We start from the raw sequence: 27331 nt of genomic DNA, 5'->3' as shown, positions 1-27331 counted from the left end.
TGTTGGAAAGCATATGTTCCCTTTATCATTGTGAACGAATTGTTTTTTATGTCTTTTATTTTTGAGGGACAGAGAGAGACAGCTCGAGCAGGGGAGGGTCAGAGAGTGAGAGACACACAGAGAATCCGAAGCAGGCTCCAGGCTCTGAGCTAGCTGTCAGCACAGAGCCCGACGCGGGGCTCGAACCCATGACCGTGAGATCATGACCTGAGCTGAAGCCGGCTGCTCAACCGACTGAGCCACCCAGGCGCCCCATTGTGAACACATTACAATCAGAGTCAGAAGAGGACGAGGGAGCATAGTCCCTGAATTACCTGTCGCAGTATTCTGCGCTCATCGTTGGCATGCTCTGATGCCTTTTACGGTCAGGCAAGTTTGGGAAGAACTATAGCAGTGGCCCCTCACCCCCTGCAGACGCCTGAAACCATGGCTAGCACTGAGCTTCATATAAACTGTGCGTTTCCTATCCTACACACCTGTAATAAACTAAATTTAGAACTCACAGTAAGAGATTTATAACAATAATATACCATAATACACGTTATGTGAACGCGATCTCTCCTAAAATATTGTCCTGTACTCACCTGTCTTCTCGTGGCGAGGTGACGCGAGGAAACGCCGACGTGATGAGATCATGTGGGGTGAGTGGCATCAGCGCTGTGACCTAGTGCTTGGCTGCTATGGACCTCCTGACGCGGGCAGAGGAGGGCCAGCTGCTCCCTGACTGCAGTTGACCGTGGGTCACTGAAACTTGGAAAAGCGAAACCATGGATAAGGTACTCTGGATCCTGGCTCGGTGGTTCTCAGTCCTGGCTTTCCACCGACACCATCTGGGGAGCTTTAAAGAAAAAGTACAGGTGCCTGATTGGGTCGGTCTGGACTGGGGCCTGTGCCGGGCTGCTGTCCGTCAGCTCCCCCTGTGATTCTGAGCACAGGCAGCATTCAGGCCCCGGATGCCTAACAGGAGGCCCTGAGAGGACTGGAGAAGAGTTGGCCTCTATTACAGAGGTGAACTGTTTGACCCAAAATTCATATACTGGAAATCTGAACCCCCGATACCTCAAAATGTAACCATCCTTGGATATATGGCCTTTAATCAGGTGAATAAGCGATATTAAAGCCATTAGGGTGAGGCCTAATCAAATCTGCCTTGTGTCATTATTAAGTAGAGGAGATTTGGCCACCTGCAGAGGAAAGACCAGGTGAGGGCACAGCGAGAAGGTGACCATCTGCAAGCCAAGGAGACATCAGAATGAAGCCAAAACTGTGGACCCTGACAAGGACCCCGACCTTGGACTTCCTGGCCTCCAGAACTGTGGAGAAATACACTTGTGTTGTTTAAGCAAGCCAGTCAGTGGCATTTGGTTCTGGCCACCCTAGCAGACCAATGCATCCCCTATCTCAAGCCCAAGTTTTTTGTTTTTGGAGTTTATTCATTTCTAGAGAGAGTGCAAGTGGGGGAGTGGCAGAGAGAAAGAGGGAGAGAGAATCCCAAGCAGGCTCTGTGCTGTCAGCACACATGGGGCTTGAATTCATGAAACGATGAGATCATGACCCGAGCTAAGTCACCCAGTCACCTGACTGAACCACCCAGGCCCAAGCCCAAGTTTTAAAAGCATCCTCACATCCAAATGCATGTGAAACCTACAGAGCAGATCTCTCTCCTTTGTTTTTACCTCTCGAAACAGGAGTTAACATGAGCAATGGAGGTTCATGGAGAGGCATTCCAAATATAGGCCCTTAGCTTACGATAAGGAAGCAAAAATGCTGCTCTCAGAGGGAGTCCAGATTTCAGTGCAGAAGCCAAAGAAGTACAAAACGCCTTTAAGATGACACTGAGGGGGCGCCTGGGTGGCTCAGTTGGTTGGGCCTCCGGCTTCGGCTCAGGTCAGATCTCACAGTCGTGGGTTCGAGCCCCACGTTGGGCTCTGTGCTGACAGCTAGCTCAGAGCCTGGAGCCTGCTTCTGGTTCTGTGTCTCCTTCTCTCTCTGCCCCTCCCCCTCTCATGCTCTGTCTCTCTCAGTATCAAAAATAAATAAAACAAAAAAAATTTAAAAAAAAAAAGATGACACTGAGGAGGAAAAATCATTTCAAACATCATTTCAGTGGGCTGCCTTCACTAACCCCACAGATAAGTCTCCTGTAGTCCCCTGGGCTTCTTCACAGCACCTGCCACAACTACAATTAATTATTGTTAAATAGTAATTAAACTACTGTCTAATCTCATAGAAACTAAACATGTAAGGGCAGAGACTCCCCAACATCTTTTTTTAATTAAAAAAATTTTTTTTAATGTATTTTTGAGAGACAGAGACAGCGCGAGCAGGGGAGGGTCAGAGAGAGAGGGAGACACAGAATCTGAAGCAGGCTCCAGGCTCTGAGCTGGCTGTCAGCACAGAGCCTGATGCGGGGCTCGAACCCACAAACCGTGAGATCATGACCTGAGCCGAAGTCAGATGCTTAACCAACTGAGCCACCCAGGTGCTCCCCCAACATCTTTTTATAACTACTTGGCACATATTTGTTGAATGAATGAACATTGCCACCAACCACTAAAAGGGATGGTACCAAAAAGTTTTAACTCAGTTGATGAAATTTCATTGATGAAATGAATTAAATTAATAAGTGAATGAAAAGGTGAATCAATGAGCACTGGATGCTTGTGTTTCAAATGTATGTTAAATGTTTGCAAAATTCAGTTCGTTAGATTTCATGGTAGTGATTACTCAAGAGGGGATGTCTCCCCTGAGTAATTTGGTAAATTGCACCTTTCTTCTGGATGCTTCAGTTTTCAATACAGTCACATGCCTTGTGAATCATTTGGCAAATCTGCAGAAGAATGCCATATATTGGGGCAGCTGGTTGGCTCAGTCAGAAGAGCATGCCACTCTTGATCTTGGAGCTGTGTGTTCGAGTCCTACGTTCAGTGTAGAGATTATGTAAATAAATAAAATTTAAAAAAAAAAGAATGCTAGGGGTGCCTGGGTGGCTCAGTCGGTTAAGCATCTGACGTTTGATTTCAGCCTAGGCCATGATCTTGCAGTTTGTCATATAGAGTCCAAAGTTGGGCTCTGCATTGACAGCACAGAGCCCACTTGGGATTCTTTCTCACTCTCTTTCTCTGTCTTTCTCCTGCTCATGTGCTCTCTTTCTCTCTCAACATAAATACACATTTTTGAAAGAAGAATGCTATATGTGTGTGTATATATGTATACACATGTGCACACATACATCACACACATAAACACATACACACATGCATCTGTTCATACATCACTGTAGGTTTCATGTTTGATTCAACATAAGACTTTGATGGTGACTCATGTGTCAACCTTACAGGGGCCAAGTCCCAGTCCATACCCACCTCCACCCCAGTCCAACCTCAAAGTCTTGAACTTGATATGCAATAAAGTTTATAGACAAGACCTCATTATTTCGCCTTTGGGTAGCATGGGATGTTTTTATTCAAAATCATGAACAAATGAACGTTCCCCAATTCAGAAACTTCACATCTGTTTGAGGATCCCATTTTTATTCAGGCTGGACTACTTGTCTGAGCACCAGTTTCCAAACTTTTGCCAGGTCTGAGAGGAGAGATTTCTAAGAACCAATCATTCATATGCACATCTCTTGAAGACTAAATACATAATTCCCAGGCCATCTATCCAGGTTTTTGTGAACCACTTTAAATGTTACAATAGTTTTTATTTTCAAATCGCAAATATTTTATCTTGGAAAATCAGCAATCCGGGTTTTAAAAACCCAGCAGGAAATGGCCAAATTTCCTTCAGTATTTACACTGTGGTCAGTTTCCACTCCTGGCTAATGACTTAAATTCCCTCCTGGGAAGCTCCGAAAGGCCCAGGGGTCATGGAAGACGTTGTCTCATCTTTGTATTTTCATTTGATAGGTGTGTGGCGGCCGCGGTAAACATTACACCTTTGGATGCTCTTCTTGAACTGATCGCCTAAATCGCAGGTCTGGGTTGGACACAGAAAAGAGAAGTTGGCACAGATGGACACACTGCCTCACGTCTCTAAGGTTAAGACACAATTCAAGATCGCACAGCGTCTCATGCCTCCTGCCTTCTGTTAAGTTTCTTCAGTTCTCCCCTGGAACTTCCATCATTTGGATGCCATCAGTAAATGCTATCCCAAAAAGATGAGTGAGTTTGGTTGGTTGGTTGGTTCCTCCCCAGTATTCATTCCCCTCTGGCCTCAGCTCCAGGTTTTCTTTGGGAAGCCACCCTTCCCCATCCTCAGTGCCCATGGGTTGTACCACCTCTATCTAGAGATCTCCAATCTGGCCAATGAAACTGTCACATTTTCATGGCCACAGTAACTGGTTCCTGGATGCGCATGTCACCCAGTTGGATCCAATGAAACTCAGTGAGAATTCTGGGTATCTCGTTCCTTCCCACTAGACTCGAATCTGAGAAGGTACAAGGGACTGATAAAAGTGTCTTGCAATTGTTAGGAAGAGCCTATTTGAGAAAAGAGCTAACGTGGAAAAGAATGGAACAGAAAGAAACCAGGTTCTGGTGACATATTGTGAGTCCCAGCGTCTGGCCACCCCTAAAGCAAGAGTATTCTTGGATTTCTACCGAAGCCAGTTTGGGTGGATGCTTTTCATTGAATGAGTAACTGATACACAAGCAGGTCTGACCCTCTACCTTAAGATACGTCATTTGGTTAAGCTCGGGCTCCTTCAGTGCCAATGCCCTTACTCACCATGAGCAGCACCGTGTTCCCTGACATGCAGAGGGCTTGTTTGCTGCAAGAGAAGAAAAGCAGTCACCTCATCACCAGAAAAGAATACAGGCCTGGTTCCTGTTGCCTCATTGGTGGGATTTGTGAGCTCCCGCCATTTTAAAATTAAGATATGCAGATGAAGCCCAGGGTCAGCCACAGACACAGCCAAAAGTTTTGATTTAGTCTTTTAGGGACAGTGATTCCATTAATTTATCCATCCATCCACAGACACTTGCTGAGCATCGACAATATGCCAGGTAACGCATTAGGACCTGGGGCTGTCAGGGTGCAGACATTCTCTCTGCCGGCCTAGGACTTGCAGTTGGGCCCCTAGGCCCCATATCCACCTCGTGCTAATAGTATCATTGTGCACAGATAGTGAACGGGCTGGCGGTCTCTTCCAACGAGGTCCCAACTTCTCAAGTCAGTGGCATTTGAATTAAGATGGGTTTACGGTCGGGGTACCTGGGTGGCTCAGTCGGTCAAGCATTTGGCTCTTGACTTCAGCTCATGTCATAATCCTGAGGTCATGGGATCAAGCCCCACATCAGGCTCCATGCTAAGTGTGGAGCCTGCTTAAGATTTTCTCTCTCTCTCTCTCTCTCTCTCTCTCTCCCTCTGCCCCCTCCCCTGCTCACGTGTTCTCTCTCAAATAACTTTATTAAAAAAGATTTACTCATATTTTCCACGACACCAAGGATGCCAGCAAGGGCTTTGGAATTAGAACAGGAATAAACTTGGTAAGACCCTTTTAAGAGCATGATATGGCAATATCTATTAACATCATTATGTGCATGCCCTTTGGCATTGAAACAAAAATATTTCGTTGTACACTGTTTTCAGTATTTAAAAAGACCTGAATATTTAAAAAGACCTGAAAACAACCCAAATGTCCAACAAGGTACAGACTGAAACAATGTCCGAAATATAGTACAAAGTGATGAGGGGCAGGATTATGATAGCATGTGGATAGGAAAGCCCCACTTTTCTAATAAAACAAAAAATGTGAGTAGATGCTTGTATATTTGTGGATGCCTAGGGGGAAAGATCTGCAAGAATATACACGGAGTCATTCACCCCGTGGGGTGAGAACTCAGGGCTTTTTCCTTCTCAGTGGGATATACTTCTGTATGACTGGATTCTAGAAAAGACACGTGCAAACTCTGTGAGGGCCTTCACCATGATAGGTTGAATGAATATTATTTTTTAAATAAAAAATACAAAAGCATTTAAACATAGAAAGTGAAGTGCCCTATGTCATTCTAGTTTCCTGATGTGCTTTTCCCAAGGAGACAAGTCTGTGTCACAGGATCCCAAGGCAACCTCCGCTCTCACCTCCACATCCCTCCTTTCCACTGTGAACGAGCTGGTGTTTGCTCTCTTCTCCATATCCTGCAGCTTGGTCAACTTTTCTATCAGGAACATTTTATCTTTGCCCTCCTGCCAAGAAAGAAAACAAAAACAAGAACAAAAACATGGAGGTTGGTGTGAGCAAATGACGGAAAGAAGGCAGATAGGGTCCCAGACACAGGATGGAGACTGCCACCATGTTTTCTCTTGCTGGAAGAGTAGAAACACTTCACAGCAAAGCCAAATTAACCCATAGCCTTCCTGAACTGTCACATTCTTCTCTAAAACAATTTAAAAATTTTTTTTATGTTTTTAAATTTATTTTTGAGAGACAGAGAGAGACAGCATGAGCAGGGGAGGGGCAGAGAGAGAGGGAGGTACAGAATCTGAAGACAGGCTCCAGGCTCTGACCTGTGAGCACAGAACCCGACATGGGACTCAAACTCACAAACTGTGAGATTATGACCTGAGCCACCCAGGTGCCCCTAAAACAATTCTTGCACGCTCAAGAAGCAGCCTTCTCTATCCTGCAGCTAGAAAAAACTTACATGCCACCGTCTGAGGGCCCAGGACAAATGGTGTACAGTCGCCCCTTTTTGGCATACCCTGTCTGGGCACCCAGCACTGCCTGGGCTGGCCCTGTCTTCCCACTGGGAATGTCAAAACTCATAGCTCTGCATCGAGGGACATCAAACATATTTCACTTGGCAAAGTTACTGGTGTTAATGGAGTAGACCCAGATAAGTACCTCCCAAACTGGGAAGAGGAACAAAGGAAAGAGGTATGTCTGCCCCAGGAGTGAGACTCCCTTCCCCATGAATATGTTGTGGACGAGTGAGTGTTACAGTCCACCAGTGTCGAAGTGCGCTAGCAAGACCATTGATGGTCTGTCCGGTCTAGATCAATCCCATTTCTCATGCCCTTCTTTCTCCTTCAATCACTGATTTTAGCAATTAGTTATTATTATTTAGCATCCAACAATTATTACTGTGATGTTTGCTTCATAATAATTTTCTATTTCCTTCATTCTTTCTATTTTTATTTACTGGAATTCTGTGAAGAAAAGCTGTCCTTGGGAAATGGCATTTTAAACATGTCCACTAGGGGCGCCTGGGTGGCTCAGCTGGTTAAGCATCTAACTTCAGCTCAGGTCATGATCTCACAGTTTGTGGGTTTGAGCATAGTGTCGGACTCTGTGCTGACAGCTCAGAGCCTGGAGCCTGCTTTGGATTCTATGTCTCTCTCTCTGTCTCTCTCTCTGTCTCTCTCTCTCTCTCTCTCTCTCTCTCTCTCTCTCTCTTTCTCTCTCCCTCTCTGCCCCTCCCCTGCTTGTGCTCTCTCGCTCTCTCTCTCAAAATAAATAAACTTTTTTTTTAAAGCAAATCCGCTAGCCATTCTGGATATAGCCAGCCTATTTGTAAATTGCTGATCTGTAGGGGCTGTTTCCATACTTCAGTGCCAATTAGAATTACCTGGAGAGCCTGCAAAAATGCAAACTCACAGGATTTATCCAACAGATCTTGACTTGGGGAGGTAAACCCATGTTGTAGTTAAAAGTACAAACTTTGGAGTTACCTGGTTCAAATCCCACCATTTGACTTTGGGCTGGTCACTTCACTCTGTAAACCTTAGAATCCTTAATGTTAAAATAGGGATTAAGGAGGTGTATGTCCCAAAGAGAGTAATAAAAATTAAATCAGAATTTTTCTTCATTATTTAGCACATGTCAGGCATCATGTAAATGCTCAACAAATGTTACCTGTTGCCATTACTGGTGGGAGGCAATCAGGGTAACAGGAATTTGCATATTTAATAAGCATCCAACAGGTGTTGACATAGGTGATCACACTTTGAGAAGGATCGTTATTGAGCCTATTCCCAGCCCCTTAGGCTGGGTTCCTTTGGAGACAATGTCTCTGTCTTTGCGGCCCGTCCTCTAGACAAGATTCCCAAGCCTGCAGGCCTGCAGTGAAGCTTCTGGTGCCTCCCTGAAATGATGCCATCTAAATTCCTCCCCAGGTTACCCAGTACTGCCCCTCAACAGAAGGCTTCAGACTCAAATCCCTCCCCTGGTAAGATCTTCCTAAGACTTGCCCAAAACATTCAAAGTGCTGCATCAGAAAAATACAGGTGATGCTCCTGGGGACAGACAGGGAAAAGAGCATAACTAATCCATGGCTTTTCTTTATACCATCTAAAGGACAAACTCAGATGGTCTGAAACCCAAAGGTTCAAGCAGCTAGAACCCTGAGGAAGGTTGGGTACCTGGGCGGCTCAGTTGGTTAAGCATTGGACTCTTTATTTTGGCTCAGGTCATGATCTCATGGTCATGGGACTAAACCCCAAATCAGGCTCCATCTGCACTGGGCATGGAGGCTGCTTGGGATTCTCTCTCTCCCTCTCTCTCTCTTTGCCCCCTCTCTATCGCTCTTTCAAAATAAATAAATAAACATTTAAACAACAAAAGAACCCTGGGGAATCCTGCTTCTTTCCCATTTTCTTGATGGGAAGTGTTCATGTCACAATTACGTAGGTATTTAGAAGAAAAGAGAAACAGCCCAGTATCAATGAGCATCCTTATTCCCAGACTGTGGTGTCTAAATACCATCGCACTGGGATACCGCGAATAAATGTCTGACTCATGTTCTGGGACAGGTAATAAACAAGAAGAGCCTGGAACATCTGGTCCTTTCAGAGAGCAAGTAAGCTAACAAAGACCTCTGGGGTCGTGTCATAATCTGGAAGCGGGGCACCTGGGTGGCTCAGTCAGTTGAGCATCCGGCTTCGGCTCAGGTCATGATCTCACAGTTCGTGGGTTCGAGCCCCATGTTGGGCTCTGTGCTGACAGCTAGCTCAGAGCCTGCAGCCTGCTTCAGATTCTGTGTCTCCCTCTCTCTCTGACCTTCCCCTGCTCGCACTGTCTCTCTCTGTCTCTCAAAAATAAATTTTAAAACATTAAAAAAAAAGAAAGAACCTGGGAGCTAATTCAAAAGGAATTCCATTAGCAAAGAATGAGGTTATGTGAGCATAAACAAATTACTATAATTGAAAGATGTCAAAGTATACTTAAATCTGTGAATTCCTAATGATAATTTAAAAATCGTCACTGGCCACAATTGGAGGTTTCTAGGTATAGTGGGTTGAATAATGTCTCCCTTGTAAAAATATTTGTCCAAGTTATCCTAACCCCAGTACTTGCGAATACGGCCTTGTTTGGAAATAAGGTCTCTGCAGATGTAACTGAAGACTGGGAGGCAGGTGCGCCTGGAAGGTTCAGTCAGTTAAGCAGCCGACCTCAGCTGAGGTCATGATCTCCCAGTCTGTGACTGAGCCCCACGTTGGGCTCTGTGCTGGCAGCTCAGAGCCAAAAACCTGCTTCAGATTCTGTGTCTCCCTCTCTGTCTGCCCCTCCCCTGCTTGCTCTTTATTTCTCTCTCTCTCCAAAATAATAAACATTTTTTAAAAATTAAAAAAAGACTGTGGGATGAGATCATTCTGAATAAGGGTGAACCCTAAATTCAATGACAAGTCCTTAGAAGAGAAGGCGAAACTGGCACGCTGAGATAAAGAATTTGTGAAGATGGAGGCCGGAATTGGAGTTAAGAGGTCCTCATCTGAGAAGCAGACAGATTAGCCAGTGGCCCCCAGAAGAAGCTAGGAGAGGCACGGGAGAGACTCTCAGAGCTAAAGAAGGTACCAACCCTGCTGACACCCTGATTTTGGAGTTTTGGCCTCCAGAAGTGTGAGATAACTAATTTCTGTTGTTAAGCCACGAAGTTTGTGGTTCTTTGCTATGGCAGGCCTTAGGAAATAAAAACACTAGGGTATCAACTCATCATTTCAAAAACTGGTCAATGAAGGAAAAAAATCATGTATTTATCTTGCCTTTCCTTTATAAACTGTATTTCAAGGTAATCAAATAGCTGGTGGGCAAAAATCCTTTTTTTTTCATAGAAGAATTCTAGCTGATAAATGCAGAAGAAATGGTAGGATTGGAGTACCACTGTTTTGTCATCTCTAATGAAATCAGTGGGTCTTCTAGGCAGTACTCATCAAGGGCTGCAAAATCCATCAGCTGAAAGGAGGGTGGGGGGGCCTCTGATGGATGGGGTCAGGCTACCACAGATGGGCCCAGCGATCACTTTGCACAGCACACAAAAATAAACACCTACATATTTTATGTCTCAAGGTGATGTTGTAAAAAGTGCATAGCATCATCTATGAAATGTTCTGGCTAAAACATTGAATTGGATTTAATCGGGTTTTTAAATCTCATCACCAGGGTACAGGAAATAAACACCACCACAAGGTTGCAAATCAAATATATCCAGAATGTGAGAACTACTACAAATCACCTGGTTTCTTCAACAACAAATGGCAAAAGAAGAAGGGAGGGGTGAACAATTATAGATGAAAGGAAACAAGAGACATATCGACCGAATGCAACATGTGGCACTTTCTCAGACCCTGATTCGAACAACCTAGTTGTAAAAAGATACTTCATGAGGCAATTGGGGAAATTTCACCTTTGATTGCATATGAGATGATAGTAAGGAATTATCAAGTTTTCTTTTAGGCACGATGATGGTATTATGGTTATGTTTTTTAAAAATCTTGGGGCGCCTGGGTGGCTCAGTCAGTTAAGCATCCGACTTCAGCTTAGGTCATGATCTCACAGTTCACGGGTTCGAGCCCCGCATCAGGCTCTGTACTGACAGCTCAGAGCCTGGAGCCTGCTTCAGATTCTGTGTCTCCCTCTCTCTCTCTGACCCTCCCCTGCTTATACTATCTCTCTCTATATAAAAAAATAAATAAAAACAGTAAAAAAAATTTTTTTTAAATCTCTATCAGGCACATAGAAATTTTTACATATAAAATTTTACAGATAAAAAAGTCTAGGATTTGTATTAAAATAATCCAGATATTTGCAGTGAAGGGTTAGTGTAGATAAAATAAGAATATATAACGTCTTTTAAGCTTATTTATTTATTTTTGAGAGAGAGAGCACATGCATGAGCAGGAGAGGGGCAGAGAGAGAAGGAGAGAGAGAATCCCAAGCAGGCTCCGTGCTGTCAGTGCAGAGCCCAAATCAGGGCTCAATCTCTCAGACTGTGACATCATGACCTGAACTGAAATCAAAAGTTGGACTCTCAACGGACTGAGCGACCCAGGTGCCCCCAAGAACATACGGTGATGGCAGTCGGTGCTGGGAGGTGTAAGTTCAGTGTACTATTCTATTTGGGAGTATATCTGAAAGTTTGCATTATAAAATATTTACAGGAAAGTGGGAGGAGGGTAACAGAGGAGCTCACAGGACTTACATTAATAATCTGTTCATGGAGCAATCGGATCATAACCTTCCTTCCCTCTGTGATCTGCCAGTAAAGGTAGGTGATGATTCTGGAAGAGAAGAAAAGGAAGAATGACAGGCACTTTTGCCGATATTTTGTAGGCCCCAAATTCCAGCTGGTCTCGAAGGAACTGAGATAATCTCTTGCAAGTGGATTTTGTCCCAACAGTTTTCCTGAAAAGTTGGGTCTGGATGAATCACAAGTTCAATACATCCGAGCAACCTGGCTGCACGTGGGATCACATGAAAGATGGAAGAAAGACACACCACATGGCCTCTCTTCAGATTAACTGAGCATCTCAGTTAACATGGAAACCAGCGTAGGGAAGGGAGGGCACGGCCCGGAGAGAGGAGACCCATGGGGCCAGACAACAGGATTTTTATGTTTATTTACTTATTTTGAGAGAGAGAGAGCACTTGGGGGAGGGGCAGAGAGAGAGGGAGAGAGAGAATCCCAAGCTCCGAGCTATCAGCACAGAGCCCAACGTAGGGCTCTAACCCACAAACCATGAGATCATGACTTGAGCTGAAATCAATAGTCAGACGCTCAACCGACTGAGCCACCCAGGTGCCCCAACAGTATTTTTAAAAAGTACACATGATTTGCATGTGCAGCCTGAGTCTGTGAATCCAGACAGTGCTTTTCAAACTGCAATGTGATAGAAATTTCCTGGGAGTTTGTCAACATGCAGCCTCTGGGATTCTGCAGGTCTGGGTAGGGCCTGAGATTCCGAATCTCGAACAAGCTTCCCTGTGAATTAGAAGTATGACAGAATAAGGTGCCAGGCGAGCTCAGCATTTTAAACAGGCCCGTGGCAACCCAGCGGGAGGAAGGAAGGGCACGGCCGGGAGCCAGGAGACCCAGGTTCCAGCCACTCTGTCACCATCAGGCCGCGCAGCCCGGAACCTGTCCGTGCAAGTCAGCCTGTCTGTCTCACTGCTTCCATCTGCAAAACCGAGAAGTTGCTCTGTAAGCAACATCATCTGATTCCACTAGTCTGTGCTTCTGAGCTGTGTTCTCTCTGTGAGGACTCAGCAGTCGCCTATGCCATCAGGGCCAGGCTTTGAAAGAGGGACCGACATTCGTCAACCAACTGTTCATGCAAGAAAATGAACCCAGGCTTAGCAGATCTCTTTTTTCACAAGAAATCACAAATTAATTGCTTTTTTAAAATTTTTTATTTTTTTATGTTCATTTATTTATTTTGAGAGAGTGGGCACGAATAGGGGAGGGGTAGAGAGAGAGGGAGAGAGAGAATCCGAAGCAGGCTCCACACTGTCAGTGCTAAGCCCAAAGCGGGCCCCATCCCACCACCCTGGGATCATGACCTGAGCTGAAATCAGCAGGCAGACGTTCAATGGACTAAGCCACACAGGCACCCCTAGTTTTTTTCTCTTTTAATATGGAGCACTCCATTGGTGGTATAATCAAGTCCAGACTTGTTTTCAAAAATTAAATTCCAGGAACAGATGATGATTAAGAATCATTCAAGTATTACCAAATATAAATGTAAAATAAAGCTTTGTTGTAATATAACTATCTCACAGACTTCTTTTTTTTTTTTAATTTTAGGGGTGCCTGGGTGGCTCGGTTGGCTAAGCAGCCGACTTCAGCTCAGGTCGTGATCTCACGGTTCGTGGGTTCCAGCCCCGCATCAGGCTCTGTGCTGACAGCTCAGAGCCTAGAGCCTACTTCAAATTCTGTGTCTCCCTCTCTCTGCCCCTCCCCCACTCATGCTCTGTTTCTCTCTGTCTCAATAATAAATAAAAACATTAAAATAAGTAAATAAATAAAAATTAAAAATTTTGTCTTTATTTACTTTGAGAGAGAGAGACAGAATGTGAGCAGGAGAGGGGCAGAGAGAGAGGGACGCACAGAATCTGAAGCAGGCTCCAGGCTCTGAGCTGTCAGCACAGAGCCTGGTGCAGGAGGACTTGAACCCACAAACCGTGAGATCATGACCTGAGCTGAAATCGGACACTTAACCACCCAGGTGCCCCATATCACAGACTTCTAAATCAATCTCCCATGTATATTAAGTTGACAAAATAAATTTTCATAGGAATACAGAATGAATAGGGCATAAATTCTCATACAGAATATTCTTCCAGAAAATACATCAGTTAAATTGGATAATAAAGGTTTGGAATCATAAATTTCATAAAAGGAAAAAAGATGAGCCCAATCAGTTAATATGAAACTCAAAGTATCCTCTTAAGATAGGATGATTTAGGGCGCCTGGGTGGCTCAGTCAGTCAAGCCTCTGACTCTTTTTTGTTTTATTTTATTTTGTTTATTTTTGATAGAGAGACAGAGCATGAGAGGGGGCAGGGCAGAGAGAGAAAGAGACACAGAACCGGAAGCAAGGCCTCTGACTCTTGATGTCAGTTCATGTCTTGATCTCAGGATATTAAGTTCAAGCCCCACATTGGGCATGGAGAATACTATAATCCATCTTTAAGTTTCAAAATGTATTCCTTTGTATTGATGGTTCTGAACCCAGTGTTGTCTGTGGTACATGGATCGTCAACTCATGAATATGTCCACTTAGAAAAGTGAATGATAGGGGCGCCCGGATGGCTCTATCGATTATGCATTGACTTGAGCTGACTTCAGCTCAGGTCGTGATCTCACAACTGCTGAGTTTGAGCCCCCTGATGTGCTCTGTGCTGACAGCCTGGAGCCTGCTTCAGATTCTGTGTCTCCCTCTCTCTGCCCCTTGCCCACTCATACTCTCTCTCCCAAAAATAAATAAACATTTAAAAAAAGAAAAAAAAGAGAAGTGAATGGTAATTTCCATTCCTGTCCAGTGTGTCCAGCACATCCAACGTGAAGCTCAGCTTGCCGAGAACCACATCTCCACCCCACCCGCAGATCTGACGGCTTTAAATCCTCGATGCAGCAATTCACATAGCTCATTAACATTAGAGTTACATGTACGACTCTGGCATCTTTTAAGGTGCAGAGGAGTAAAGGACAGAAAGCCAACGGGTACCATGGAGTCCCCTCCACCTCCCGATATCTGGCACCTGTCCCTGGCGGTGGGGCCAGAAATCAATTGTTTTTATTTGAAAATGAAAGACCGCTACCCTGCATATGGACAATGCCCGACCCATTTGAACATAATGACAATCTCAGAAAGAATCACACATATAATGTCCCTAAGCACTCTCAAATCCAAATTTTCATTCTGTTTTCATGTTGTCTCTTAAGAGGGGACACGGCGGGTGTTGCTTTCTCCATACAACAGGCAAAAAAAAAAAAAAAAACACCCACAAAACACAAAAACAAAGAAACCTAGGACAAGATGATAGTAAGCAAGTTTTTTAAAAATTTAAGGGCAAAGTCAGGAGCACCCAGAACACTGAGCTACACAATACCTTTGCTTTCCTGGCAAGCGGTCCCCAGACTGTCTGTCCCCTCCTTAGCATGTCTTTCACATGCAAACCAACCAGTCCACAGCCCACATCCCACCCTCCACCTAGACTAACGGACTAGCCTGTTAATGACACGTTCTCCCCACCAGTTTCCCAAAGCGCGCCACTTACAACACGAGGAGGGTGAGGATGAAAAAGAAGTGCACGCTCCCGATGAGGTTCCGGCAGATCCAAACCACCCACAGGTAGCTGGGCCTCTGACTCAGGGCATCGATCCAGCTGTGGACAGAGTGAGTGAAGAAGGGCAGACCTCGAAAGGGGCCGCAGTCAGCTGAAGGTTGCAATCTGGTAAAACAAGGGATAGGAAAACGTCTGGAGCACGAGACCCGGGTACAGCTTGTTCTAGAATCAAACTGTCCTTTCTGGGTTCTGCACCCAGAACCAGCAACGCCTGCCTGCTGTGCCCATACCCTCCATGGGAAGGAAGCCTCCTCCCTCACGGCCTCAACAGGTAGGTTTCGTACGTGTGACTGCCACTCCGAGGATCAGCTCCCAGACAGGGTTCTGTCACCTGATCTAATGGGAGCCAATCCAAAGAGCGGCCGTGAACCTTGTGGTGTCCCAGCTTGAAGAAATGAACTGGGTGATCAGATTCTTTTTCCTGGGAACTTGAACTAAGACATATGAAGAAGGGACCCTGCAATCTATGGAAGGTGAGGTTGTGGTGATGATGGCCACGTGCAGTCAGTTGTTATGAATTAGCAGAAACTAGAGGGGAACTAGGAACTGGTTAGGAAGAGAGAGAAAAGAGAGAAGCAAAGGCATCATAAAGCAGAGTAGCCTGCCCAAAAGCCTCTTGAGTTCCTGATAGTTCCACTTCCATCTGCATCCTAAAATCAACTCCTGGGGCACCTGGCTGGCGCAGTCGGATAAGTGTCTGACTTTGGCTCAGGTCATGATCTCCTGGCTCATTGGTTGGGAGTCCCACATCAGGCTCTGCACTGACAGTCTGCCTGGGATTCTCTCTCTCTCTCTCTCTCTCTCTCTCTTTCTCTCTGCCCTTTTCCCACTTGCTCTCTCTCTCAAAAATAAACTTAAAAAAATCAACTCTTTTGTTTGCTCATTCTTTCTTTCTTTCTCTCTCTCCTTTCATTCTATAAAAGTTTATTTCACCTCTTCCAGGCACTGTGCTTGATACTACGCCCCCGGGGATTCCACAGCAAACAAGACAGACATGGTCTCTGTCCTCCTGGGTTTACATTTTAGTAAGAAAAATGGACAACTAATGAGCTAGTTACTAATGCCTTCACGTGAAGGCATTTCTGACTGTGAAAGATGGAATAAAGACAAGAAACTGAACTGAGAGAGACAAGAGGTGGAACAGACAGTAGGCAAGCATAGCCATGAAGGTTAGATCTTGAAGATGACTTCTGAGCTGAGACCCAGGACAGGGGACAGAAGGCCACCAGGCAGAGGTAGTGGGGAGCACACACACAGGACTCGGCCTTGTGTCGGGAGAGGCTCACAGAGCCCCAGGAATGGAGCAAGAGTCGTGAGGTTGGAGGAAGGTGGAGCCAAAGCGGGGTGAGATCGGAGAGCTAGGAGGGAGCCCGCCCAGACAAGCCATTTCGGTTCATTTAGCAGAAGTTCCGCCCCATTCGGGGAAACTGCTGGCCTCCAGGAAGTGACCAAACTGAGACATGTCCCCTCCTTCGGCTGTTGTGTCTGCTGGTCACCAAGGGACCTTGGGGTAAATACTGCCTTACTCATGTCTTCTTACTCTGATGCTTTGACATCTGGGGCCTTGCAGACTCTGGAGAGATGGCCCCTCCCAGGAGCTGTCTGACTCAGTATGTCTTTCACATGCAAACCCACCAATCCAGAGCCCACCTCCTACCCTCGCCTCCTCCATCAGGCTCTCACACACAGGGTCACTCTCCTCCTGCCCTGAGCCCCCCAGGGCTGGGTAACCAGATAAATCCAGACAGCTCCTATATAGCTCAAACCCACTGAAATTGTTCAAACGAGCCAATCCTAACCCCTTCCTTCCCAGGGGAACCACAATAAAGGCTCTTGCCACATCTTCTCCTTACTCCCTCTGTGTCCGGACCAGTCCTGGGATTTCTTCATGTGGCCCCGTGTGGTGTGGCATCCCCACCCCCACCACCACTTCTACTGGGAGCTGAGTATAACGAATCATCTTTTCAATGACATTCATCTCCTGATCTGCTGGACTCACCAAACCTTAATAATAAAGTCAACATTTTATTTATTTATTTTAAAGTAGGCTACACACCCAATGTGGAGCTTGAAATCATGACCCCGAGATCAAGAGTCTGATGCTCTACCAACTGAGCCACCCAAGTGTCCCCAAACCCACACTTTAAAACACTCACCCGCCCCATCTCTAAGACCTCACCACAAGACCACGGTTTCCTACCTCCAAATGGTGATGGCCAGGGTGCACAGGACCCCGGTGAAGGATGGGAAAAAGAGCAAGAAGATGAAGAACGTCATCATCTGTGAGGCTCGCCAGGCTTTGCTCGGAGGCTGGAAATTCATCATCAGGCTGATCTGAAGAGAAAGAAGCAGCCACCTCCCATCTGTGGCCAGAGGGGCAGGCCGGAGGGACCCCAGCCAGGCTCTGGCTTCCTGATAACCCTTCCCGGGACCACCCCCCACCGGCCCCCACTCAGTTCGACTGAGAGAAGCTAACTGGTTCCACCTTCAGGCTGACTCACGTTTTTGACGTAAAACATGATGAAAAGAGTAATCATTTGGATAAAAGGTAGCAGAGGGCAGAAGAAGGTTCCAATCCTATGAAAGAGAAAGGGTGAGTGTCAAAGGTCACAGGAGACATGAAAACAGAGAGTTGGGGGGGGACGGTGAAGGCAGGTATGGGTGTGGAGGGAAGGGAAAGAGGGTGTTATGGGCTGAACTGAGCTTCTCCAGAAGGCATATGTTGGAGTCCTCACCCCCTAGTACCTCAGAATGTGACTATTTGGAGAAGGGGCCTTTAAAGAGGTAATTACGGTAAAAGGATGTCCCTAGGGTGGACCCTATGCACTCTAACTGGTGTCCTTAAAAGAAGAGATTAGGACACAGGTACACACAGAGGGACCATGTGAAAAGCCTGGGAGAAGATGCCATTAACCGACTGAGCCAGCCAGGTGCCCCTGTTTTATCTTGTAAGTTACTTTCAGTTTCTCTCCAATGACGCTGATTATCCATTTCTGGTGGTAAAATAGAGTCCTTTAAAAAGGTACGTAGGGGCACCTGGCTGGCTCAGTTGGCGAAGTGTCTGACTCTCAGTTTCAGCTCAGGTCATGGTCACGAGGTTTATGGGTTTGAGCCCCACACTGGGCTCTGTGCTGACAGCATTGAGACTGCTTAGGATTCTTTCTCTCTCTCTCTCTCTTTCTGCTCCTCCCCCGTTTGCTTTCTACCTTTCTCTCTCAAAAATAAACAAACATTTAAAAATTAAAAAAAAAATTAAAATGGGGGTGCCTGGGTGGCTCAGTCGGTTAAGCGTCCGGCTTCGGCTCAGGTCATAATCTCACGGTTTGTGGGTTCGGGCCCCGTGTCGGGCTCTATGCTGACAGCTCAGAGCCTGGAGCCTGCTTCCGGTTCCATATCTCCCTCTCTCTCTGACCCTCCCCTGATCACGCTGTCTCTGTCTCTCAAAAATAAATAAAAAACATTTAAAAAAATTAAAATGTATTTAAGTTTCAAAAAAGGCAAACTATATTAAAGATAATATTAAGTAAAAACTAGTACAGGTGATTGGTTGATAAGCCAAAAAATAGGCAGGCTAGTGCTCAAAAGGCTGAAGTTTGGGAAACACTTCCTTCGACTCCTCTCTACCGCTGTCCCTAACATACACTCCCTTTCTTTCTCTTAAAGCTCATCATCAAAGGCAATCTTTTCCTAAGACCTACAGGGGAAATTAAATCTATAATTTCCATGGAGAAAGGAAAAGATATAGGTGTTTTCAATTGTGCTTATTTACAATTTATTAACACAAACAGTAAAGACCCAGAGGTAATAATGGCCATATCTTTTTTTTTTTAATTTTTTTTTAATGTCTTATTTATGTTTGGTACAGGGAGAGACAGAGCATGAGAGGGGGAGGGGCAGAGAGAGAGAGAGGGAGACACAGAATAGGAAGCAGGCTCCAGGTTCTGAGCTGTGAGCACAGAGCCTGATATGGGGCTCGAACCCACGAACGTGAGATCTGACCTGAGCCGAAGTCGGAGGCTTAACCGACTGAGCCACCCAGGCGCCCCTGGCCATATCTGATTGTAACTTTTTCCCTCTTGTTGCTAACATTTCCCTTTGGAACCTTCACCAAGGGTCAACAGTATGAGGGCCTGGTTTCTGGGGCTCAAAAACCTGGCCAAAGCAAGCACTCAATAAATGGAGCCGTATTGTTATTACAACATCAGCTGACTTCTGCACATCATTTATTAAAAAAACAAAAAACTTAAGGGTGCTCATGAGTATCATATGATCCAGCAATTCTACTCCTGGGTATATTTTCAAAAGAACTGCGGGGCACCTGGATGGCTCACTTGGTTAAGCATCTGACTTTGGCTCAGGTCATGATCTCGTGGTTTACATGTTCAAGCCCTGCGTCAGGCTCTGTGCTGACAGCTCAGAGCCTGGAGCCTGCTTTGGATTCTGTGTCTCCCTCTCTCTCTGCCCCTCCCCCACTGGCACTCTGTCTCCGTCTCTGTCTCTGCCTCAAAAAAATAAACATAAAAAAAATAATTGAAAGCAGGGTCTCAGAGAGATATTTGCACACCCAGAATCATAGCAGCATTATTCATAATAACCAAGAGGCAGAAGCAACATTATGCTAAATAAGCCAGTCACAAAAAGATAAATTCTGTATGATTCCATTTAGATGAATTAGCTAGAGTGGTCAAACTCCTAAACACAGAAAATAGAATTCTGATTTTCAGGGACCGGAAGAGGGATAAGTGGGGAGTTCCTGTTTAATGGGTATGGAGTTTCAGATTTGCAAGATGAAAAGAATCTTCTGGAGATCTGTGGCACAGCTATGTGAATATATTCACTATTGAACTGTACATTTACAAATGGTTGATGAGATGAGAAATATTGTATTGTGCATTTTCCAACCACAATTTTTAAAAGGTGCTCATAAGGGTAACAAACAGCCACAATACCTCCACTTATAAAATATTTCTGAGTCAGTCTGAAGATTCTCAAAACTTACCACACCAGAGTTTGTGCATAGATCAGTTCTAGGACGTTCCTGGCGATATCAAACTCCTGTAAACCAAGGCTTGTTGGAAACTGCGTTCCAATGAGTCTGCGAAAACATCACTGAGTTTAGTGCCCAAACCATCAACCCTCTCCTTCAAAGGATTCCCCACAATCAACAAAGCAGAGAATCATCAAGTTTGGAATAAAGTCATAAGTTCTCTTGCAAAATTTTGAAAAGTTCCAGGTATGAGTGTATTTTTGAAGAAAGACTCGAAGGAATTGAGGGAAAATGGAACTAACACAATGCATTCAAATAGAGGTATTGCTGAAGTGGCTTAAAAAATTCCAGGGGCGCCTGGGAGGCTCAGCTGGTTGAGCATTCAACTCTTGATTTCAGCTCAAGTGGTGATCTCACAGCTCGTGAGTAAGAGTCTGGTGTCGGGGTCTGTGCTGACAGTGCGGGGACTGCTTGGGGTTCTCTCTCCCCCTCTCTCCCTGTCCCTTCCCACTTGCATGTGTGCTCTCTCTCTCTTTCTCAAAATAAAATTTTTTTTTAATTTAGAGACCATTATTTAAGTTATCCCACATATTATTTAAATAGTTAATTATAAGTTAACAATAGATATTATTTAAATAAGATCATTATTAAAATTATCCTACCTATTCTCACTCTTTGCTTATTAAATCTTTTATTCAGGGACCAGGTTAACTCAACACCTCTCAACCCCAATAAACTGAAAATCTTTCCATGTTTAGTTCTGCTGTCAGATTAATAGTGTTTCCTCATTTTCAAAATCCACAAGAGGAAACCAAGATCTTCATTTATCCTGAGGAAACCTGAGACCGCTTTGAATTCTTCATACAGACAGGACACTAACAAAAAAAAAAAATGCCATAAAAAACACAAAAACAGGGGCACCTGGGTGGTTCAGTTGGTTAAGTGTCCAGCTTCTGGCTTCGGCTCAGGTCATGATCTCACGGTTCGTGGGTTTGAGCCCTGTGTTGGGCTCTGTGCTGAAAGCTAGCTCAGAGCCTGGAGCCTGCTTCGGAACTGTGTCTGCCTCTCTCTCTGACCCTCCCCTGCTCATGCTCTCTCTGTCTCTCAAAAATAAATAAAAAACATTAAAAATTAAAAAACAAAACAAAACAAAAACAAAAAACCTCCTAACCTTTACATCTAGACCTTGGACAGAGGCTGTAATAAAAGTGAGTTTGGGCAGACTGAAAGTGGAAACTGGGCACACAACCTACCCACTGAGAAAGAACCATTATGGTGATACACCATCTTAACACTGGGGCAGCTCACAGAAATATGTATATGTTTATAAGGAACGAGATGCTATTATTAACAAATAAGTGAATAAATCAATAGAAGAGGACTATTCATGGGCCAACGCTAACACTGCCACAATCCTATATACCTGGTGTCTAAAATAACAATTAGCACATAAATCAAATTCAATTAAGTGGATCCTGAGATAAATCTATAGGTACCCATGCAAAGACGCCACAGTATAGTGGTAAGATTAATAAGAGCGATCTCCACAATGATTTTCAGTGTGACCCAATTTTTATCTTTGAAATTATATAATGCAGTCACACACACAAAGCAGTATGTACACAGAAAAATCTGGAAGAATATACACTAGAATTAAAATGATCTATGGTGTAAAGTTCTCAAAGACCTTCACTTTCTGTGTTTTACATCTAGTTCTTTCTTTCTCTCAGAGAAGTTTATAAAGGATTAGCTGAACCAATCGAACTTGGACAACAGGACTGTCAGATCAAACTGAAATTTTGGTTAATTCAGAAGAAAGCAACCTCCAAGAACAACAGGCAGACTTGTAACCGTGCATACTTTAAGTATGTTAAGGGACGCCTATATATTAACTATATGAAGTATAAGGGATACCCATACTTCCCGCTCAGACAAGACTTCAGCTCTGGTTCCAACACCAGTTACTAATGACTCAAGGCTGATAAATATTTACCTCCTCAGGAATTCCCCCAGGAAGGAATCAGCTAAAGAGAACACAAAATCCATCAGAAGGAGTCTGTAGATTTCCTGGCCAATGAGGGTTTCCCAACACTGGAAGGTAAGTAAACAAGAGTCAGGATGTGGGAAAGGGCTGTTGCTTCTGCCCAGTGCCCATCCACTCCTGGCATCCTGTACTCACTATGGTATGGTTGGTGGCCAGTTTGACAGGGTCCTTGTACATCCAGAAAAGCAGTCCCCACTCTGGGCAGGGATGCACTGTTAGTTTGTTGAGTTTGTTTTCAAGGGTGTTTGTTCCCTTTCTGTGTTGCTTCTTCCCCCATTAAGGCTTGCCCTCTACATGTACCCCAAACTTTCCCTTCTCACTATCTCTCCTCTTAAAACTTTTCATCCCCATCCTATGCCCTCTGAATCCCATTTCTCAGCCAGGACTAGCAGCAGAAGGCATCCATGGCAATAATGCCTTCACTCTTGGTTTATGAACCTCATGAAAACCCATTAATATCTGCTTGACTAAGAAAGTGGCCTAGAGGTTTAGCAGGCTGACACAAATTGGAAGGCTGAATTAGTCAGTTCATGAAACTGGTGAACAATGACCTCTGCAGGAAGTCAGTGCTATGAGCTGATGGACTGGTAGCTTTTAGATTTGGTTGAACAAGGAGAGTGAAGATTTGAATGCACAGCCCAAGGATGGATTCAGTGGATGTATGCATGGGCAGGATGGGCGAATGGATGGATGGATGGTGGATGCATGGATGCATGGGCAGCATGGGTGAGTGGATGGATGGAAGGAAGAATAACATGATTTCTACTCTAAGATCATGAGTAGAAACTCTGAAAAACAGAGAAACTCACTTCCTCTCTGGTATGCAAAGGTTAAGAAACAAACTCAAGGCAAAACAGCACAGAAATCACCTCTTCACCAGCCTGGGCCACAATGTTGAGCCAATAGTAACAAAGAATTCCAATGATTGATATTTTCAGAAAGACGTTTCTAAAAAACAAGAGAAAACAACTATCATTACCTTCCATGAAAGACATTAGACTGTTTGCTAATAATTCCTTTTGGTCACATGGTGGGACTGAAATTTCTGCTCCTGTGGGGTGTGACTGGGGCCATTATGGCTAGTTCTGGCAAGTGATTTGTTAGTCGAAGTGATTTGTGTCACTTTGTGTCATTTTAGGCTGAAGCACTGAAATGCCAGTGAGACTCTGGAACTCACTGTTTTCCCTCTGGAACAGCTATCAGTAATATTTTTAAAAACATTTTAAACGTTTTTATTTATTTATTTTATCGAGCAGAGCATGAACAGGGGGCAAAGAGAGAGAGATGGAGACATAATCCAAAGCAGGCTCCAGGTTCCAAGCTGTCAGCACAGAGGCTGATACGGGACTCAAACGCACAAACTACAAGGTCATGACCTGAACTGAAGTTGCACGCTTAACCAACTGAGCCACCCAGGTGCCCCCCATTGGCAACATTTGAGATGGTTGCTGCTTTCAGCCTGGATCCCTACATGAATGACATGACCCAAAACACCTGCCAGTCACAATGGACACACAGTATGAATAAGAACAAAATCTTTGTATTCTGGGGTGCCTGGGTGGCTCAGTTGGTTAAGCATCCAGCTTCGGCTCCGGTCATGAACTCACAGTCGTGGGTTCAAGCCCTGCATCAGGCTCTGTGCTGGGGCTAGCTCAGAGCCTGGAGCCTGCTTCAGATTCTGCATCTCCGTCTCTCTCTGACCCTCCCCTGCTCATGCTGTCTCTCTCTCTCAAAAATAAGTAAAAAACATTTTAAAAAATCTTTGTGTTCTAAGCCACTGAGATTAGGGAGATATGGGATGTTTGTTACTGCAGCATAACTTAACTGATACTTCAACTGGTATACGTCTTTCAGTGCATCTCCCAACTCTCCGACTTCACTTCTCACTGTAATAATAGTAAATGTACATACTTTTAACTGGGTGCTGACCATGGACAGTACACTGTACTAAGAACTTCATTGAATCGCCTTAATCTTTACAACTGAATGTTTACAACTTTGCCATTCTTAATCTCTACAACTCTGTCATCAGGTAGATAGTATTTTTATATCTATTTTACTGATGAGGAAACTGAAACTCTGAGATGAAACAACTTGTCCAACAGCACACCTGTGCGGGGCATGACAAAGACTGAAACTGAGGACCATCTCTTAAACCTGGTCACGTGGCCAAAGTCCGTATCTGCTGGTTTTAATAGAGCTTCCGCCCTGGTGTGCCAAGAACTGTGTGCCACTAGACCAAGGGTTCTTAAAGTGTGTCCTCCAAACCAGCAGCATCAGCCTCGTCTGTCAACTTGCTAGAAAGGCAAAATTTCAGGCCCCAACCCAGACCTACTGAATCAGAAACCCTGGGAAAAAGACCAATAAATCCCTTCAGATAATTCTGATATATGCTGAAGGTTTTGAGCTCTGTGCTGACAGCTCAGAGCCTGGAGCCTACTTCATATTCTGTGTGTGTCTCTCTCTCTGCCCCTCCCTACTGGCGCTCTGTCTCTGTATCTGTGTCTCTCAAAAATAAATAAACATTAAAATAAATTTTTTAACGCACCTGTTTCTCCCAGCTGAGGCAGCGGCTACCACAGTTCACAGCTTGACTAATGCAAACACCAGATGAATTCCAGTCCCTACACCACTCATCAGCCAGGCACCCTTCTGTAGTACACAACACGCACATCTGTGCATCTCATAACTGAGAAAAACTATGAAAATCCTCAGGCCGATAGCAACTGGGAAAGGTAAGCTATTACTCTGAGCAAAAGGCAGATGTACTTAATTGTACATCGGAAAGCGTTTTGGATTTTATGGCTATTAACCCACCCCAGACAAACACGCTTTATTCTTGAAATCCTTTCTGGAAAACAGAACTTTGGTACTTGAGCATTACCCTCTCTAGCTCCCATCTCACTTCCAGCCAGGGAAATGGAGGCGGGTGGTGGGTGTGACACACACACGTACCGGATCAGGAGGATGTAGACTTCGCGCCTGGGCGTCGCGTGCTGCTCCACCAGCCTGAACAGGGAGTAGAGGCGCGGCACTGCCAGGTTGATGCAGGACACGACGAAAGGCAGCAACAGCACGGCTCCCGGGTTCTGGTGGTTCTTCAGGAACTGCAGGGGAGGCAGAGAGCACCGAGATGCCAGGAGTGCATGGAACTCCTCTCTGCCTCCCGCAGAAGACCCCCCACGATCGGGAAACCCAGTGGTAGCTCCTCCGGGTTAGCTATTAAGCTACTGGTTATTGAGCACTCAGCCTGTGCCCAGCAGTACCCACATGATCGCATTTAATCCTCACTACAGCCCAACAGGCGGGTATTAATAGACTGATTGGCAAACGGAGGCTCGGAGAGGCAAACATGCTTGCCCAGGGTCACTGAGCCAGGAAGTGGCAGACTGGAACTGGGTCCATCTGACTCAGGGGCCTGAACTCAAAAGAGCCATTCTGTGACTTTACTGTCCTTAGCAAGAGGTCTGCGGCAACGAGATCGTGCTTCCTGGCTGTCGGAGCGAAAGCCTGCCTCTGCAGGAGCTGCAGCCTAAGGGCACGGAGCGCCGCAGAGTTTCTCCTCCCCTCTCCTGTGTGGCCCTGTTCATTTTCACCAGGCTTTCCTTGGGTGCCGAATTCGGGGAAACGGAGCCTCTGTGAGCCCACGGCACACCTCTGTATGAGGTCCAGAGAGGCACCCCTTCCTTCATGCGGATGCAACACCCTGGCGTTCGGTTTGGAGTGGGGTGGGGGCCGCCCTCTGTCAGGCTTCCTTGCCAGGCCTGACCCTGCCTCCCTTTCTCTCTGGGTGGTTTCAGGAGCCCCACCTGCACTTTTGAAAGTGTTTTTGTAGCCAGGGTAACATGGCCTCAAATGTTGTCCCCTCCCCCATGCTTATAAGCTGGAAGGTCTGAAGCCTGTGCATAGCTTCCCTGAGCCTCTTTTCCTGTCTGTGTAATGGGGAGATTACCACGTAACCCATAGAGGCATTGCAAGAATTAAATGAGAGGCGTCTGGGTGGCTCAGTCGATTAAGCTCTCGACTCTGATTTGGGTTCAGGTCATGATCCCATGCTTCGTGAGATGGAGATCAAGCTCCAAATTAGATGCTGCACTGACAGTGAGGACACTGCCTGGGATTCCCTCCCCCTCTCCTTCCCCTGTTCATGCACGTGTAAGCGCATGCTCTCTCTCTCTCTCTCAGTTGATGCCCTAAATAAAAAAAATAAAATAAAAGAATTGGGGTGCCTGGGTGGCTCAGTTGGTTGAGCGTTGGACTTCAGCTCAGGTCATGATCTCATGTTTGTGAGTTCGAGCCTCATATCAGGCTCACTGCTCTCAGCCTATCAGCGCAGAGCCCACTTCGGATCCTCTGTCCCCCTCTTTCTGCTCCTCCTGGGCTTGTGCTCTCTCAAAAATAAACAAACATTAAAATACATAAATAAAAATAAAAGAATGACATGATACCAAATAAGGCCAGGTCCAGCCTCTCCGCAACACAGGTGGGACAGCATTCACAGGGGACTGTAGCTGCCAATGCATGTGACCTTGTACAGAGGGCTGCTCCTGCCCGGCATAGAGCAGATGTTCAAACAACGGCTCCAGCTCTGCCTCCTCGCCTCAGTGGCTGCCCTCCTTCACTTCCGGTGGGCAGGGAGAAGCCCTTCCGGGTGAAGGCGAAGCTCAGAAGGCTTCCTTACACCCACAGCTGCCTGGTCACAGTCTCCACCGTAGGCAGGCACTGCCAGGCGCTTAAGCACTGAGACTCAATTTCCCCTCTTTGAGGGCACACCTTAATATGGCTAATGGCAAACCCTTAGTTTTATATAACCCCACACCCATTTTCGGGCTGGCTTCTCCTTTACTTATTCATCCATTTGGTTGCGCACCTACTATGTACCAGGTATTGGGCCTGTACCTGGAGGTACCTGGAACTGGAGCCTGGCGACTATCTTTGGAAGACACAGATGCATAAACAGGTATTTTCCACATGACACATGACAAGAGCACAGGGAAAGCCTGCAGAGTCAGGAGTGCCCAACACCGTCTAGTGAGACTGGTAGGGGTGAGAGATAATTTGCTAAGGAAAAGGCACCACGCTGAGGTCTGGAGGGGGAGGAAGAGGAGTTTGCTGGAAAAGGGAATTGGGGCAGGTGGGGTAGAGAATGAACCTCATGTTTTCCCACCCAGAGAGAAGGAAAAGCACGGTGTGTTCGGGGAGCTGTGGACACACCATTCAGTGTTGCTGG

The 27331-nt window shown here is 45.5% G+C and overlaps 1 protein-coding gene across 2 annotated transcripts in view; it reads right to left on the bottom strand.

The window, feature by feature from the left end:
- Nucleotides 1-3434: 3434 nt before the first annotated feature.
- The window catches only part of TMC5 (transmembrane channel like 5), a 48159-nt gene continuing 24262 nt past the window's right edge, over nt 3435-27331 (bottom strand). For both annotated transcript variants that reach the window (XM_029949677.1, XM_029949678.1), the window contains 11 exons: nt 25057-25208; nt 22971-23049; nt 22051-22148; nt 20070-20165; nt 17572-17647; nt 17271-17404; nt 15002-15175; nt 11424-11502; nt 6088-6192; nt 4732-4774; nt 3435-3981 (listed from right to left, as the gene is read on the bottom strand). In XM_029949677.1, coding sequence (XP_029805537.1) covers nt 3935-3981; nt 4732-4774; nt 6088-6192; nt 11424-11502; nt 15002-15175; nt 17271-17404; nt 17572-17647; nt 20070-20165; nt 22051-22148; nt 22971-23049; nt 25057-25208 — 1083 coding nt within the window. In that variant the 3' untranslated portion in view covers nt 3435-3934. The remainder of the gene's footprint in view (nt 3982-4731; nt 4775-6087; nt 6193-11423; nt 11503-15001; nt 15176-17270; nt 17405-17571; nt 17648-20069; nt 20166-22050; nt 22149-22970; nt 23050-25056; nt 25209-27331) is intronic.

The sequence above is a fragment of the Suricata suricatta genome, chromosome 8 (genome assembly GCF_006229205.1).
Source record: "Suricata suricatta isolate VVHF042 chromosome 8, meerkat_22Aug2017_6uvM2_HiC, whole genome shotgun sequence".
NCBI lineage: Eukaryota > Metazoa > Chordata > Mammalia > Carnivora > Herpestidae > Suricata > Suricata suricatta.
This window is presented reverse-complemented; position numbering and strand designations above follow the sequence as displayed.